This window comes from Doryrhamphus excisus, linkage group LG4, assembly GCF_037039965.1.
Source record: "Doryrhamphus excisus strain RoL-2023G ecotype Guam linkage group LG4, RoL_Dexc_Guam_v1.1, whole genome shotgun sequence".
Taxonomy (NCBI): domain Eukaryota; kingdom Metazoa; phylum Chordata; class Actinopteri; order Syngnathiformes; family Syngnathidae; genus Doryrhamphus; species Doryrhamphus excisus.
The window spans coordinates 8,711,421-8,727,771 of record NC_136360.1 but is presented as its reverse complement, the minus strand read 5'-3'; the positions used below and the strand labels follow the sequence as shown (position 1 = coordinate 8,727,771).

Sequence of the window (16,351 nt, the reverse complement as noted above, 5' to 3'; positions counted from 1 at the left end):
TTTAAAGTGTGTATGAGCACATGCACAAACACACACATGCAAACGCGAGCAGCAGCAGTTGATTGACAGACTGTAATCCAAGCCAGCCCGGGGATCTTAAAACAAACAGCACATTGAGGGCTAATTTCTGCGCCGTGACACTTCAAAGTAGATCAAGTCAAGCGACAAAAATCGAGCCTGCTTTTGAAATGAAAAGTCACGCGTGTGCGCCGCTGTACAAAGCTCGCGCAGTGCCGCACGAGTCAACAGTACCTAATGGAGATGAATGACTGCCAGCATGGTCGTATTACAGAGTGCTAAACCTACACAACTTCTGGAATGGAATCTGCAACAAACACGTTGTTACAATGTAGGATGTCATTACAGAAAGGCACAAGTGGACGTCGAACTCTGAGGAATATGAGCGTTTTCACTTCAAAATAGTTGAGTGCACAACCCTAAAAACGTTACTTTTCTGCATGTTGGCAAATATACAAATACATTTTTGTTCAAGTGGAGACTGACGGCAAAGTCCAGCAAAGTGGAGACCATGGAGCACCGCAATGCAGCAACTTAAGATAAGTAAAAAGTGGGTTCGCCGATGTATTTTTCCACCGCATGATTTACAGACAGGCATCCGCCGGGCATCTTTGTGTTGCCGGAGGACCCTGCAACACACGCAGTCACGGTACCCCTCCCACACCGCAACAGTGGTGAATCACAACTAGGGTACGTTTTCAACTTTTGAAATGTTTTATATATCTTACTAAATTGTGTCAGTGTGATGTTTTTGTGTGTGGAGGCGGGGGGTGCACGTCACACTGCGGAGGAGCAGTCATCACGTCGATGCTAGATAGAACTTAAACTACGACAGAAATGTTTTGCACATGGTTGAATATTTATTCCTTTTAAAGTTGATAATGCTGTTTAAATGTGTGTTTAAGAAAGCTGAATCATTTCAATAAATATTTGTTTAAAATTGAGACCTGTAATATTTGTTATCATTATCATTTTTTCATGTAAATTGAGGGAGCAAAAGCAGTATCGGCCACAAATATCGGCCATCGGCTAAGGGTGATGGGAAAAAATCGGTATCGGCATTGGCCCCAAAAAAACATCAGTCGATCCCTAGTCTAGAGACAGTGCCACTGAGGAAAAGACAGGAAGCAGAACTGGAGGTAGCAGAGATGAGGATGCTGAGGTTCTCATTGGGAGTGACCAGGATGGATAGGATCAGGAACAAGTACCTTGGAGATAAAGTCAGAGAGGCCAGACTGAGATGGTTGGGACATGTCCAGAGGAGAGATAGTGAATATATTGGTAGAAGGATGCTGTGTTTAGAGCTGCCACGTGGGAGGCGTAGAGGAAGACCAAAGAGGAGGTTTATGGATGTAGTGAAGGAGGACATGGTGAGAGATACAGATGCAGAAGACAGGGTTGGATGGAGAAGATTGATTTGCTGTGGCGAAAAGCTAATTGCTGTGTCCAGAGCAAAAGAACATTATCAACGTAAGCCAAAGTTAGCATAAGTGTGTATTTTTGTTATTTCTATCCGTGCCTCCTTAAATGAAGAGGCTGAGAACTAACTAGACAGTGTTAATACTGCGTCAATAAGCTAATGTTATTTGTTTTTGTCATTTCAAGCCATGTATCCTCAAAAATTACAACAATATCACACATATGGCATAAACTCAGCCCCCCAAAAATCGTACCTCATAGTATCTGCTTTTCATTACAGTCAACATCTTCAACAACAATGAGGTTCAACTGCTTTGCATTTAGGCATCATACATTATTATTACCTCAATAGTCAAGAATGTCTAGGTCAACACAATAAATTCCATAAATGTAAATGTTTTCCCTCAAGAGTCTAGCCATGACCTTTAACTTACAGGCAAAAGCAGTCCGAGTGTAGTGTTGTACACTAAATCACTGGAGGACAACACCCCACCCCCTGTTCCTCCCAGTCTGGACGGCACCAGCCCTCCAACATGCTCATGCATTCATCCGTTGACATCAGTGATAAGGGTGGTCATATAGAAGAAACCCCCCCCCCCCCCCCCCTCCCATTGGTGTGCGGTGGCGAGCATCAAGGCAGATTGCTCCTGCCTTCAGTTCTAAACTTTTTTCTTCACTCCCGTCGGGAGTTCTTGTTTTCAACAGTGAAAAAAAAAAAGTGTGAGCAATGTGTGCGATGCCGGTGTGCGGTGTCAATGGAGAAGTGTAAGTTACACAAGTGACACATTGAGGAGTGACAGCGATGTGATACGCCCCCGCACCCCTCTGTTAACACACACGGCATGTCTTCCTTGGCTGTTTTAACATCTTTAACTGTGAAACTTGTTGTAAATCTAAATCTACGTGTGGTTCACTCATCTTCAGGGCTCGCCTTAACAAGGGTTTTGGAAATTGACGGTTACATGAGGATCCCAATTCTCACTAATTAAACCGGAGTCTGTCGACGGACCTCAACACCAATGATTTTAAGCTCTTTGGCATTGGAAATTGCCCTTCCTTAGACATCTTGAGGGTCAATAACAGGGGGTTCACCCGCCCAAGGGTCCTTTAAATTGGCAGTTAATGGATCCCATTTCTTCCACCATTTCTCCCACACTTAATTAAGATTTAAACCCCAGTCTGCTGGGTTGAAATAATGAGCATAACAATCAATTTCTGTGGCATAAGCAGAGTGTCAACACGACAGAATGACATCATGCAACTTCACACACGTGCCGCAATCTGATTGTACAGTAGTGCATCTTTCCGAGGCCACATCTGCCCAATAGACCTTTGAATTGGCAGTTAGGACCCAGTTTCTGCACGCAGATTTAAACCCGAGAATAAGGTATTATAAGTTCGGTATTGGTTGAAAGAGATACATTTCCAGTGTCAATGAATCACAGAAGTGGTCAACTGCCAGTAGTGTCCTTTAAACCGGGCACCTCACGGAGGGTCTTGATATTACAGAACCCACTTCTGACTCCATTTGTGGTAGAACTGGTAGGTTGGATTGATATTACCGTGTTTTCCATGTGAACAAGCACCATTTTGACACTAATGGGGAAAAGTGTAAAAGTAAAGAAGCCGTTTTTGGACGGTTCATTCTGGACAAAATAAAGGATGGAAATACAGGTTGGGGTACAGCAACAGGATTTTTTGATTTCCATGTGCCCTTTATGGGGCCTGGCAAAAATCATCTTCTGCTGCTGCTGCATGAATTTATTTCATTAACTCGCATTCATCTATTCCGGGAAGCAATTTGGCACTTGCACGTGTGAGCTTTATTCAAAGACAAATTAAGTCAGGAGGATTAGCGTTTCACTGGGGTTTCTGCCTAAACACCCACACACATGCACTCACACGATGGAGCCATGAACGACTGAATGATAAAATGTATATAGATCAAAATGGTGAATGTCCTTATGCCTCATCCTCCCCTCTGTGTCTGCTCTCTACTCCTTCCCTGTCTTATACTGGGCTGCGTCCAAACAAAAACGCCACCTGTGCTGCCTGGCAAGCCTTTCCTGATACCCAGACGACTGCAAAAAATAAAAAAAACAACAACCCTCCTCCTCCTCACCAACCCCCACGTCCTCCTGCTCTTCAAACGGACACTGGCAGTGCTGCAAGGCCTCTGAAAAATTAATATCCTATATTCAGATGAAGCTCACAGGAGCAGGCGGCGCGCAGTGCAAATATTACCACATAGCTGTGAATGACAATGGGAGAGTTGAACAAGGACAAATGTTATGCATCATATGCATAGACAAATGTACAGGAAGCTTTTCAAATTAAAATTTGTATTTGCCACAACAAAATAGCACATGATATATAATGTTGGGTTACTTGCAGGATTTTCCTTTGGAATGGTGGTCAAAATATGCTGCGTGTTACATAAATGATGTTATGAGCTAGAATTGGTTGTCATGTCAAAACTGTGAAAACAATATGAATATATGTAAAAATATTTATATCTATATTAGGTAGCGCACAGGCCACACAGCCAGGAGATTGGGAAGACCTGGGTTCAATTCTTCACTCTGTGTGGGTTTTCTCCGGGTAATCCAGTTTCCTCCCACATTCCAAAAACATGCTAGGTTATTTGGTGACTCCTAATTATCTTTAGGTATGAATGTGAGTGTGAATGGTTGTTTGTCTATATGGGCCCTGTTATTGGCTGGCAACCAGTCCAGGGTGTACCCCGCCTCTCGTCTGAAGACAACTGGGATAAGCTCCAGCATACCCCCGCGACCCTAGTGAGTATAAGTGGTATAGAAAATGGATGGATGTATACCTGTAATGCATTTTTTAAACTTAAAAGATTTGGAATGCCTATACACAGCACAGCCGCAACAGAACCAATGTTGCAATTGCAGTAATACGCACACTGCTCAGACAGCATTAATACCACTGATGACATCATTGTAAACAACCATTACAGTGGTTACAATACAAACAATACTTTTGTAAGTATGCCAGATTATAGCATCTCTGCTATTTCCATCTGTAGTCCCCAGGTAGGTAACAGAGAAATAACAATAAATAATATAGTAGCAATACACAAAAAACAATAAAAGTCAAAAATAGACACAGAACATTAAAAGACTAAAAAAGGCTAAAAGTGGTCACAGATGTGATTTTGTTTCATCCACTTTTTGACGTTTTGAAGATGGTGTATGTCTGAGAATCTCTCATTGTCAATGGTGGGCTGTTCCAATATTTTGTTCCTTTTATTGGCAGCACTGTTTATCTGAAAGTGGTACAGCTGTGTGGGACCTCATAGTCCCCACGAGCTATGACCTTTGAGACAATCTTTCTCATGTCCTTCAGTTTTTATTAAAATTCTTCCAGGGAGTTGGGGCTGTCCTATCATGTATGTACACACACACACACACACACACACACACACAAGCAGTCTCAGAGAGGTGACCAACAATTTACAGTACATTCATGGTGTTGTCAAGCTATACTCAATGGTTAATGTGAGTAGCTAAACCTTACTAAATCACAACATAACATAACTAATGCACGTATGTGCGTTCAAAGCAGGAAGAAGGTGGGACATAATGTTTGCAGAACGTACATTTTTTTGCGCCCTCGAGGCAGCCAGGGAACCTGTTGCATACAGTCCCTTTAATTAAATAGAGGTGATAATTGGATCGTTTATGGTACATGAAAAATATGGACACTGAGTAGCACTGGGCAATATATCAATATTTTTTAAAAACATTGATATTTCTGTTAAGAACTATATCAATAACAAGCATATCGTTCATATCAATATAGACTGGATTTGACGCGGAGGTCTCATGTTTCAATTTAGTCAATAGTATATACTTTTCTGAAAAAGTGTGTTGAAAAAAGGTGTGGCCCTGTATTAAGGTCAATACGGTCATTTTTGAGTACAAAAACAAGCTAAAATGCAACATATTTCCTTGTAGGTGGCAGTAAAACATACTAATTACAGTGCATTAGGTTTTGTATAAAATGAGAACAAGACCTTCATAAAAAGTCAAAACAATCAAACAGCAGTAAAACTGATGAGTCCCAGTCTTCTGCATCTGTTTCCCATCACCACGAATGATAAACAAGCTTTTCATGAGTCTTTATGTCCGAACAAACGCCAAAAATGTTTTACCTTCCGGCTACAATCAACATTCCTTGGTTGGATGACAACACAAAACAAGCCGGTACTGTCGTAAACTCTCTCTGCTGGGGTCCCGCTTTAGGGGCAGCCTTATCGTGATTCATGCAGTCGTAAAATATTGGTTATCACCCGGTGCGACCCGCTATGTTCATGTTGGGTTCAATAGCCATGTAAGGCAGCAGTATGTCTTTAGCAAAGCAGCTCCTCTAAATCTCTAAAGTTTCCATTACTTGCCTGGCTGCCTTCCTGATGTTAGCGACCAGGGAGAAGTTTCAACACACACACCTACATGAAAAAAAAAAAAAATACAAAAAAACCCACACATTTTCCACACTGAAAAAATCTCCCATCTACGCCAGTGGCATTTTAACACAAATCTCTGTCGACATAACAACCAGATGGTCATTTATTAAGTATATTGCACTACACACCAGCAGCTGACGTCAACTATTATTTTAAAACCTGGAAAAAAAAGTTGAAAAAAGTTGAGTTACCGTAATGGTAAACAACAATATGGCAACAATACTGTTTATGAGTTGAGTAGAACGAGCCAGAAAAAACATCCACAGATGACTTTATAACACCTCTGTTGGTCAATATAGTTAAATATTAGATGTACTTGCACAGCCTCACAGCTAGGAGACCCAAGTTCGATTCCACCCTCAGGCATCTTTGTGTGGAGTTTGCATGTTCTCCCCATGCATGCATGGGTTTTCTCCGGGTACTCTGGTTTCCTCCCACATTCCAAAAACATGCTAGGTAAATTGGCGACTCCAAATTGTCCATAGGTATGAATGTGAGTGTGAATGGTTGTTTGTCTATATGTGCCCTGTGATTGGCTAGCGACCAGTCCAGGGTGTACCCCGACAGCTGGTATAGGCTCCAGCACGCCCGCGACCCTTGTGAGGATAACTGGTAGAAAATGAATGAATGAAAAGGATTAGATGTACTTTTGTACAATGACATGTACTTTTTGTTTTTTTTCAAATGCGTATTATAATTGTGCGTCTATTCACTACCTACAAAGAAACAATGTAACTAATGTAATAATTGTTCTGTTGTTAATTAACGTTACATGGGGCATCCAAACGTTTTCCACCAACTGAAAGGCTTTACTTCTATAATGTACCATGCAAATAAAAAACAAGCTGCATGTGTCCCCCTAATGGCCCCAAAGACGCACTTTGGACCCCCCTGCATTAGACAAAGTCGCACATAAGCCAAAAAAAGCTCTGTTTTACCCATCCATATACAAAAACAGAAGTATTTTTTTTCCCCGACAAGCTAACTTCTCAACAAATTAACAAAAGCCCCAAAATAAGAAGAATCATCCCTGGCGCACAATTTGGACCGCTGCATGACGGGATGAAAGGGTGTGTACGTTAGCGAGCATGTGGGAGGGGGATTAATTAACGGCAGCACCAAAATTAGCAGCACTAGCATGGTAAAACTAATCCGCATCCCTCCGGCTTGCAACTCTTCATCTTAGCTTTGATGGTAATTGTCACTGAGCACACACCACAGGACACAAACAAAACAGAGACTAGTAGCTAGATTGAGAAGAAACAATACAATATTTTGGCGTCAAATGACTCTCGGTGGTGTGCTACATACATATGTACAGAGCAAACCGAACTGGGCCATACCATTTGGTGGAAACATGAAGGCACCACTGTGGTGAGCACACAAAAAGATGTCAAAGAGTGGCTACGATTTTGACAATCCAAACAATACTTTAGAAACTATAAATTGAGTTTTTGATTTTTTTTTTTTTTATGTTGAGGGGTGTTTCAAACGTACATTGCTGTGAAAATGCTACATTTTTAGGGAATACTGTATTATATTCTTAACATTTATGTGAAATAACTCAATTAACCCAAATATTGTGGAACCCTTGGACTACCTGACTCACGTCGACGGATGTTGGTGTAACTGAAGTCACAACCGTCTAACCATTTTTGAAGCTATCTGCCAACTTTGCATTATAAAGTAACGAAATGTTTCCGAAAAATAAAGGGAAAATTAAATATCTTCCAGAAGAATTTCCACCTGCACCCCAGTTTTCATAAAAATTACCCCTTTGGGTCTCAAACGTTTTGTCAACATAAGTGGTCAACATTGGCTTAAGCGCTCACTTTTTGGTAACTTTTTAGTGTGCTGGTCACCGTAGAAGGGTGAACAAAATAGGTGGGGTTCGTATAAATAGGCTCTATTTTATAGACAGTATTTTCTCCCATAGAAAAAAAAGACAAACAATCTTGTACGAGAGGTTGTATCTAGTAGGGTTGGGCGATATGGACCTTCGCATATGTCACAATATTTTTGGGATGTATCACGATATGACAATATAAAATTTTAATTCATCAGAGTCTTGTATAAAAAGCTTCAAACCGTAACGGCATATGATGAAATACACTTGTCTCAAATTGTCAGGCACATTTATTTATTTATTTTATATCAAATAAATCTTACTCACTAAGAATAAACGTGCTTCCTGTCTTCACTCAGAACCTGCACATCGTAAGCATTGTAAAACGCTCCTTATATTAAAGCGGTGAAGATATACTGATGCACACGCAACCACACTAGCGTGCTAAACTAAGCTAAACAGGCTAGCTTCCATTCGCTCGCTCAGGTTGCGCCAACTTTTGCCGGTGTTTACTTGTTTAGTTTGGGAGGAGGTGGTTTAGTGATTATAGTGAGAGCGGTCCACCGAGTAAATACTTCCCTACACTGACAGCATTTGATTTATCTTATGTATCTGTATGTATCATCTTAAGTCCACCACGGCGTGCAGCTCGGCGCACAATTTGGCTTGTTTACGTTCATCAATTATTACGGTATAAGCTATTTTCTTATCACTGGATGAATCTATAACAGTATATCAAAAATATCAGCCAACCCTAACATCTAGAAGTGTATACATACAAACCAACTGGTGGCACTTCCAAACCCAAGTGAGTCTGAGCATTTCTCCTCGACACTCACGCACACACACCGGTGATTGGCAACAAAGAGACCTGCTGTAATTTTAAAAAAAGTCTCCCTGATAGTTAGCAAGTTATCAAACAACACAAGGCTATTTTTAGACAACGGCAATCAATGACAAGAGTCATCAAACAACTGCTCAATGGGTAAGACAGAGTGGATCGCTACATACGTACAGCTGTAACTACATCAGGCAATCACACAATTCACCCGGCCTGGCAAATTGACACCATAAAACACTCAAAATGAGTCTAAATTTGCTTTCACTAACATAACATAAAGAGAACAGAAGGCCACACATGAGCCCAAGGAGTCACCATCACCATCTGGACTAATTTGACTGACTCAGATAAATCACCACCTTGACGTCCTTATTTGTGCAATGTGTTGGACACATCTAATAGGACACCTGGCTATTATAACATCGGGAAATGAAAATGTGAGAAAAAGTATGGTCCTTCCTCAGTCTACTTTCTCCCAAAAGTGTTTCATGAGGTTGAGATCAGGATCTGTTTTAAGTTCTTGCACCCCAAATGTATCTAGCCATTTGCTACATTAAAGGGCCTTCTATTTACTATCGTTATAACATGGCAACTTTGACTTAATGTTAAGACTTGAATTTCCAATGTAATTTTTAATAACTAATAATTAATAATTGATAACATTTATAACTTTTTCCACCCATACATTTTTTACTTTTTTCTTGTCAGACTGAGCTACTCTCAACTTAACTTTCATTAGATCGTGACTTTTCGATAAATAAAAAGATTCCAATCTCTTAAAGTTGTGATCTTTTCTTGGAAATATTGTAATTTTTTTTAAACTTATGACTTCACTGAAAAATTTTGCTTTTAAAGTATGTTGACCATGAGAAACATGACTCTGTTTTTCCACAAAATATATATTTTTTATTACTTTTAATAGTGTTCTAGTACCAATACAACTATTCTCTTGCAGTTACATTTTTGTCTTGAATTAAATGCAATTTTATTCATGTTAGATTACTTTATTATCACAACTTTTTCATATATATTAGTATATATGTATATAAGTTTATTCCTGTTAAATGACATTTATCTTTTAAAAATAACTTAATTCTCATTATGAATTAATTGTTGTATAATCAAATGAAGACTTCATCCATAATTAATACCTTATCCACAATTGATGTCTGGTCCTCTCTGCAGTTGAGGAAATAAACATCCCATACGTCAAAGTGCAGTAATTTCAATATTTTCACAAAATGTTGAGAAGAAGCCAATAATCACTGTGCAATTTACTAAATGGTTTATTTGTACTAAGAGGCCCCCTCGGGTCCAATCCAGCCAAACAAGGAGATGCAAAGTAGACGAGTTTGGATGAGGCTAAATCAAAGTGAGTCCGCACGTGGTTTTTCAAAGAGATTTAATAAGAGCTGCGAAACCACATCTTATAGAAAGGCCTGTGCTCCTCGGAGAGCTCAATCAACGCAATATTGATCAAACAATTTTGCTAAGTGCCCCCCCGCCACCACCACACTCTGCTCTTGTAAAGTGCTCGATGTGGAATGGCCTGTTTGCACCATCATGTGATGCTGGCACCCGGCCATCTCCTGGTCCTCCTCCTCTTCCTCCATCGTTTTTAATAAGAGGACTTGCGGCGAGCGGAAAGAGTGACGGAACAATGCAATAAAGAGACGATGACGATCAAAGGACAAAGGCAACCATGACAGGGAATATGCAAATATGCGTGGCCTGTCACTGTCCTCAACAATGTCTCGGACAACACCAGGGAAAGGAAAACGAGGCGAGAATCGGGATATTGAATTTTCAGGCTAATTAGGGAGGAATACTGTGTCCTTTGTGATCAACCAGGCGGAAACATTTAATTACAAAACCAATTATAAGGTGGCAAATGTATCACATCTGACACACTCCCCCCCACTCACCCCCTTCCAAGCGGAACATTTGCGGGAGGTGAAGTGTGTGCTGTGATGTAGGAGTGTTTGCTCGCGATTTTCCTCATTAATTGCATTGCTCGTTAATGCATGTGTAGGAGCCAAACAAAGAGACGGCAGGTAAAAGAAAAAAAAACACTCAATGTGCTCACACTTGTCATGTTTAATTCGATTAAAAGGAACTCTGGTGCCGTTTTGATTTCTAGTCAGGTTCAACGCGATCATCCGCACCCTGGGGTGCACCAAAGAAGTGGACTAAGATCGCTTGAAAAATGTGTGAACATATGCTGAAACACCAAACCGGTGTTAAAATGGCAACAAAACGCATGCAGGAAGACTACATTATGCATATGTTCTTTACTGTGTAGCCAAAAATACTAGTGTCAACGCTCAAAAAACACCAGAATCTTTTCTTTTTACATTTTTGGCCCAGACCATAGCAGAGAAGTGTGGATGCAACCAAAAAAGGTACCGATTATCAGCTAACAATAGCATTCAAAGAATTACATACATTAACTTTTGTTTCCCCTCCAATAGTATCTCTCATCTTATATCCCCCACTTGAGAACGGAATTTGCATTTTTACAAGATCACCACCCTCCTATCAGGATATTAAAAATATAAGATGGCCAAAGATGATGATTAAAATAAGGAAAGTGCTTGTGTCACAGGTTCAGCATTGTCTCCCCCCCCCCCAAAAAAACACAACAGGAACAACACGGACAAGGTCACAAGGAACTCCATTCATTCATTTTCTCATGCTTATCCTCATGAGGGTCGCGGGCGTGCTGGAGCCTATCCCAGCTGTCTTCGGGCAAGAGGCAGGGTACACCCTGGACTGGTCGCCAGCCAATCACAGGGCACATATAGACAAACAACCATTCACACTCACATTCATACCTATGGACAATTTGGAATTGCCAATTAACCTAGCATGTTTTTGGAATGTGGGAGGAAACTTGAGTACCCGGAGAAAACTCACACATGCACAGGGAGAACATGCAAACTCCTCACAGAGATGGCCGGGGAATCGAACTAGCTGTGTGGCCTGCGCGCTAACCACTTGGAACTTATTAGTTGTATTACAAATGTGTATTATTTATGTAAGTCAATCGGAGAAGTACACAGAAAACATGAAGGACATACAAAATATAGTAATAAAAAGATGAAATACAAGGATGAAATGAAAGAGTCATAAAAATTTCCCTCCTCCATCCCTGTGCTTGTCCTACCTTCTTAAAATACTGCCCCAGGCTAGTTTGAAAGATAAGCTTCTATTCTCCTCCTGGATCTCCTTGTAACAGCGCATGGAATCCATAACCCCTGTAGTATTCATTGGCATTCAATAATCTTGACAGACAAGATAACGCACAAGGTTGGGACCACGAGAACGGGACAAGGATTTTAAGATAAATCATCATCAGCAATTAATTTTACACTGATTTGCTGTATCCTATCCCTGCTTGGGCATCTCTGTGTGTTCTCCTTGTGCATGCGTGGGTTTTCTTCGGGTACTCCGGTTTCCTCCCACATTCCAAAAACATGCTAGGTTAATTGGCAGCTCCAAATTGTCCATAAGTATGAATGTGAGTGTGAATGGTTGTTTGTCTTGCCCTGTGATTGGCTGGTAACCAGTCCAGGGTGTACCCCGCCTCTCGCCCGAAGACAGCTGGGATAGGCTCCAACACCCCAGCGACAATTGTCAGGATAAGCGATAGAAAATGAATGAATGGATGCTGTATCCTTACCAAAAATGTTTTAGTCAAATAGCTTAGCAGATATTGACCGCCATTAAATTGGTTTTAGCATCTTTAATGCCATTTTTGTGCATGCAGCCCTTGGTTGAAAACGATTGGACACCCAGTTAGTATAAGTAGACGGTCTTACCTCATGCTTGCCCTTCATCCTGCAGATCCTGATGTCGTTCTTGTTTGACTCCCATGTTCTCTTCTACACACACACACACACACACACAGTAGGTAACATTGTAACACACAGACAACACGATAAGGTCACAAGACAAGTTCAAACTCCTGGGAGGTGCACGTAGGACGCTGCAACCACAGGCCAGGAGGATGCTCACCTTGCTGTAGAACATCTCATCTCCGGCCATGATGTCAAGCTCCACACGGTAAAGGTCATCCCTGCAGAGAAGAAGAAGCAGCAATGTGGCAGTCAGCCAAGCAAACAAAGTCAAAGATAAAGAAGCAATGAGTTGAGCACAACTTGCATTTTATTGCTGGCTTGAGACAACGTATGCCGCTAAAGTTTTTGTTTTTGGATGATGTCCAGGCAACTCATTTATTACACACAACATTTCCTGAATACATTTATTTTAAACTGTGTGGTTTTAGTCCAGCATACACAACTGCAGCTACTGCATGTACTGCATATTAAAAAACTCGAACACACATTATTGGAAACAGCTTTTCCATATGCCCTAATATATACAGTATCAAGGACCTTTGATTTTACCAGTAGGTTGTTAAAAACAGCAGCTTCTGATTCATTAATACAGCCACTCAAGCTAATTAGAGCCAATACAAGAGCTGTATTAAAAGTAGGGCTATTATACTAAATCAACAGCATGTTTCATATGGTCCACGTCTTGTATTGTATCTCATTAGATGTGTGTTATCTCGATGTTGTCACACTTATCTTCTACTGTTATTATACTCAACTGGCTGTTTTAAAATCCAAAGATTCTGTGAGGGTTTTATTTTAATAGAAGAAAGGAAAAAAGAAAACAGAAATTGAATTAGTGATGGCTAAATCAAGTTGTTATGCTGATAATTGCACACTCCCACACACACAGCCTACACATGGCACATGCCTTCATCATTATGCTACATTTCCCCGAACGGCGAATCTTCGGCTAATTCAGTGGTAACCTTGGATATTCCCGTGAAAACGCAGGCTGCTGGTGTTTGAATAAAGATGAAGGGTTTGATAGCCACCCGGGATGGCTCCGACAGGCCAGATCTGAATTTGCTAATGTGTGAATCAGTATGTTATTGGAGCAGTATTGATCCCGTCTTTGAGCAGGCTTCAAGCTCCCATCTGTGATGCAAGGCATGCAAGTATTCTCTATTTAGTGTTTTAGACTGTCGAGTCTGCTCCAGTATTGCCCATAACTGTAGTCTGTGGACCACTGCTAGTCCCAAATGAACCACAAGTGGCCATTGTATTTTAGGACAAGTTCCAACTCGTTCAACCGCCAAAACTATGAGAGTTCTGGCAGTCTACAGTATAGTGAGGAATACGAAATAGCCCCATTGGAGATCCAGAGGATTATTCCCCATTTAGTCGGATTCTGTCCAAAAACTAATGAGTGGATTAAAAAAAAAGCAGTTGAGAAAAGATGTTTTTATTTTTTTACAATGTGGTTGACGCACGGTCCTGTAGTGGTTAGCATGTAGGCCGCACAGTCAGGAGATCAGGAAGACCTGGGTTTGAATCTTCACTTGGGCATCTCTGTGTGCATGTTCTCCCCATGCATGCGTGGGTTTTCCTCGCACATTCCAAAAACATGCTAGGTTGATTGACAACTCCAAATCGTCCACAGGTATGAATATGAGCGTGAATGGTTGTTTGTCTATACGTGGTCTATATGTGGTAAGGCTGTTTGTTTTACAGTGGTCTTGTCTCTTTGATTGTCTACAAAACATAACATGTACTGTACTAAGATTAAACTAAGATGTACTAAGATCAACTCAATCCTGCCTGGTACACTGCCACTTCCATATTACTGTGCATTATATATATATATATGTGTATTATCATTCACAGTAGCGATGATATTGCTCACAGTCTGACCCTTCTGACTGCCCTCTTCCGCAAGACAGATTTTATAGAAAAAGTAATACAACCTTTTAAAAATAAATAAATAAATAAATAAACAAGTACCTAAAAAAATCAGGAGTATGAATTCAATATTGCTGTCCAATTACATTTTTAAATTGATCTAATCTATTCTCAATTTAGTAGGATTTTGTACAAAAAGCCATACAATATAATTAAAACTGAACACAATCAGTGTTTAATATTGCATTACATGGGGCGGCACGGCGGTCGAGTGGTTAGCGCGCAGAGCTAGCACAGCTAGGAGACCAGGGTTCAATTCCACCCTCGGCCATCTCCGGGTACTCCGGTTTCCTCCCACATTCCAAAAACATGCTAGGTTAATTGGCGACTCCAAATTGTACATAGGTATGAATGTGAGTGTGAATGGTTGTTTGTCTATATGTGCCCTGTGATTGGCTGGCGACCAGTCCAGGGTGTACCCTGCCTCTCGCCCGAAGACAGCTGGGATAGGCTCCAGCACCCCCACAACCCTCGTGAGAAAATTAATTAATTTGGTTTTAAATGGACTTGATTGATTTGGGAATATGGCAAAATAATAATATTTTGATTACAAAATGTGCTTTTTTTCAGCATGTCTGACACATTTGTCAAGTGTGTCGGATGCTGCATCAGACATCTTTTAGAATACATGAGTTATTTTTAGGCATGTAGAGGAATAGTGAAATCATACATCTCTTTATGTTATGAGTGATATCCTACTAACGTGCCAAGCAAGACCAGCTTCAGAGTCAGGAGTATCTGGCAACCAAAAACAAATCAGAGAGTTCAGAGAAGCCAAAATTATTTATGCTGCTTCTTCAGCCAACGCCAATGTTTCTTGAATGATGCAAGGAGTGTGTGGCCTGCATGTGTTACGAGGGTAAGATTGAAGGTGTGTGAAATGTGTCAACATTTTATAGCTATTTATGTTTCAGGTGGTGCGTACAGCCTTGAACGGTCCCTCTGGCTCGTAACTCTTCACATAGGCGCCTACACCTAAACAACCTCACTTTGAAGACCTACAAATCAAGCGTCGTCTTTGTCAGCTTTTGAATGCTGTGCATAAATTTGGGCTTCAGGGGTCTATGAATTTGCACGTGCCCAAAGCTATTATTTTAGGAATACCTCAGACGTTTTTACACCCTTGAGAAACATCCATTTTCCTTCGAGCATGACCGGCTAGTGAACTTTCACCTTTTGGTTTTCCAAACAGCACAGGGTTAAGAGCTCTTCAGCCTCCATCTTTTTGCTAGTCTGCTTTTTCTCGCTCGATTCTGTGTCAAGGTCACACTCGCAACTACATGTTGGTTAAAAACGTTACAAAAGGTAACTATCAGTGTTTGTTCAGTGTGGGCTATTTTCCAGGTGTAGTGCTTTCTTTCGCATACATAACTGAAATGCTTCAATTACCGTCTCCATAGAGTCTTCAATAAAGGTAAAAATTATGTCAATGTTCATTTATTGTTATTTATTTCAGTCTTATATAATTATTTCACATTTTCTGTGTGTAAAACTAATTCATTTTGTTACATGATTTCCTACAGGGGCTGCACAGTGGACGAGTGGTACTCCGGTTTCCTCCCACATTCCAAAAACATGCTAGGTTAATTATCGACTCCTAATTATCTTTAGGTATGAATGTGAGTGTGAATGGTTGTTTGTCTATATGTGCCCTGTGATTGGCTGGCGACCAGTCCAGTGTGTTCTTCGCCTCTCGCCCGAAGACAGCTGGGATATGCGGTACAGAAAGTGGATGGATTATCTACAGGAAAAATATCATTGGTTTTGATACGTTTTGTCTTTGGTCTGACCTTTTGGAACGGATTAATAACAGAAACCTAGTTACCACTGTATATCAATTTCTTACTAATTATAGAACATCGTTTTTTTGTACAAAATCCTACTGCAGTTGTTGGGTAAAGCTTTGTGTGTCTGTAATAGGGTTCCTTGTTAAGGGT

The 16,351-nt window shown here is 40.7% G+C and overlaps 1 protein-coding gene across 9 annotated transcripts in view; it reads right to left on the bottom strand.

Annotated features, from left to right (window-relative positions):
* The window catches only part of sema6bb (sema domain, transmembrane domain (TM), and cytoplasmic domain, (semaphorin) 6Bb), a 147,629-nt gene that overhangs the window by 43,412 nt on the left and 87,866 nt on the right, over positions 1-16,351 (bottom strand). For all 9 annotated transcript variants that reach the window (XM_058074295.2, XM_058074287.2, XM_058074293.2 and 6 more), the window contains 2 exons: positions 12,634-12,694; positions 12,438-12,500 (listed from right to left, as the gene is read on the bottom strand). In XM_058074295.2, the coding sequence (XP_057930278.2) occupies positions 12,438-12,500; positions 12,634-12,694 (124 nt within the window). The remainder of the gene's footprint in view (positions 1-12,437; positions 12,501-12,633; positions 12,695-16,351) is intronic.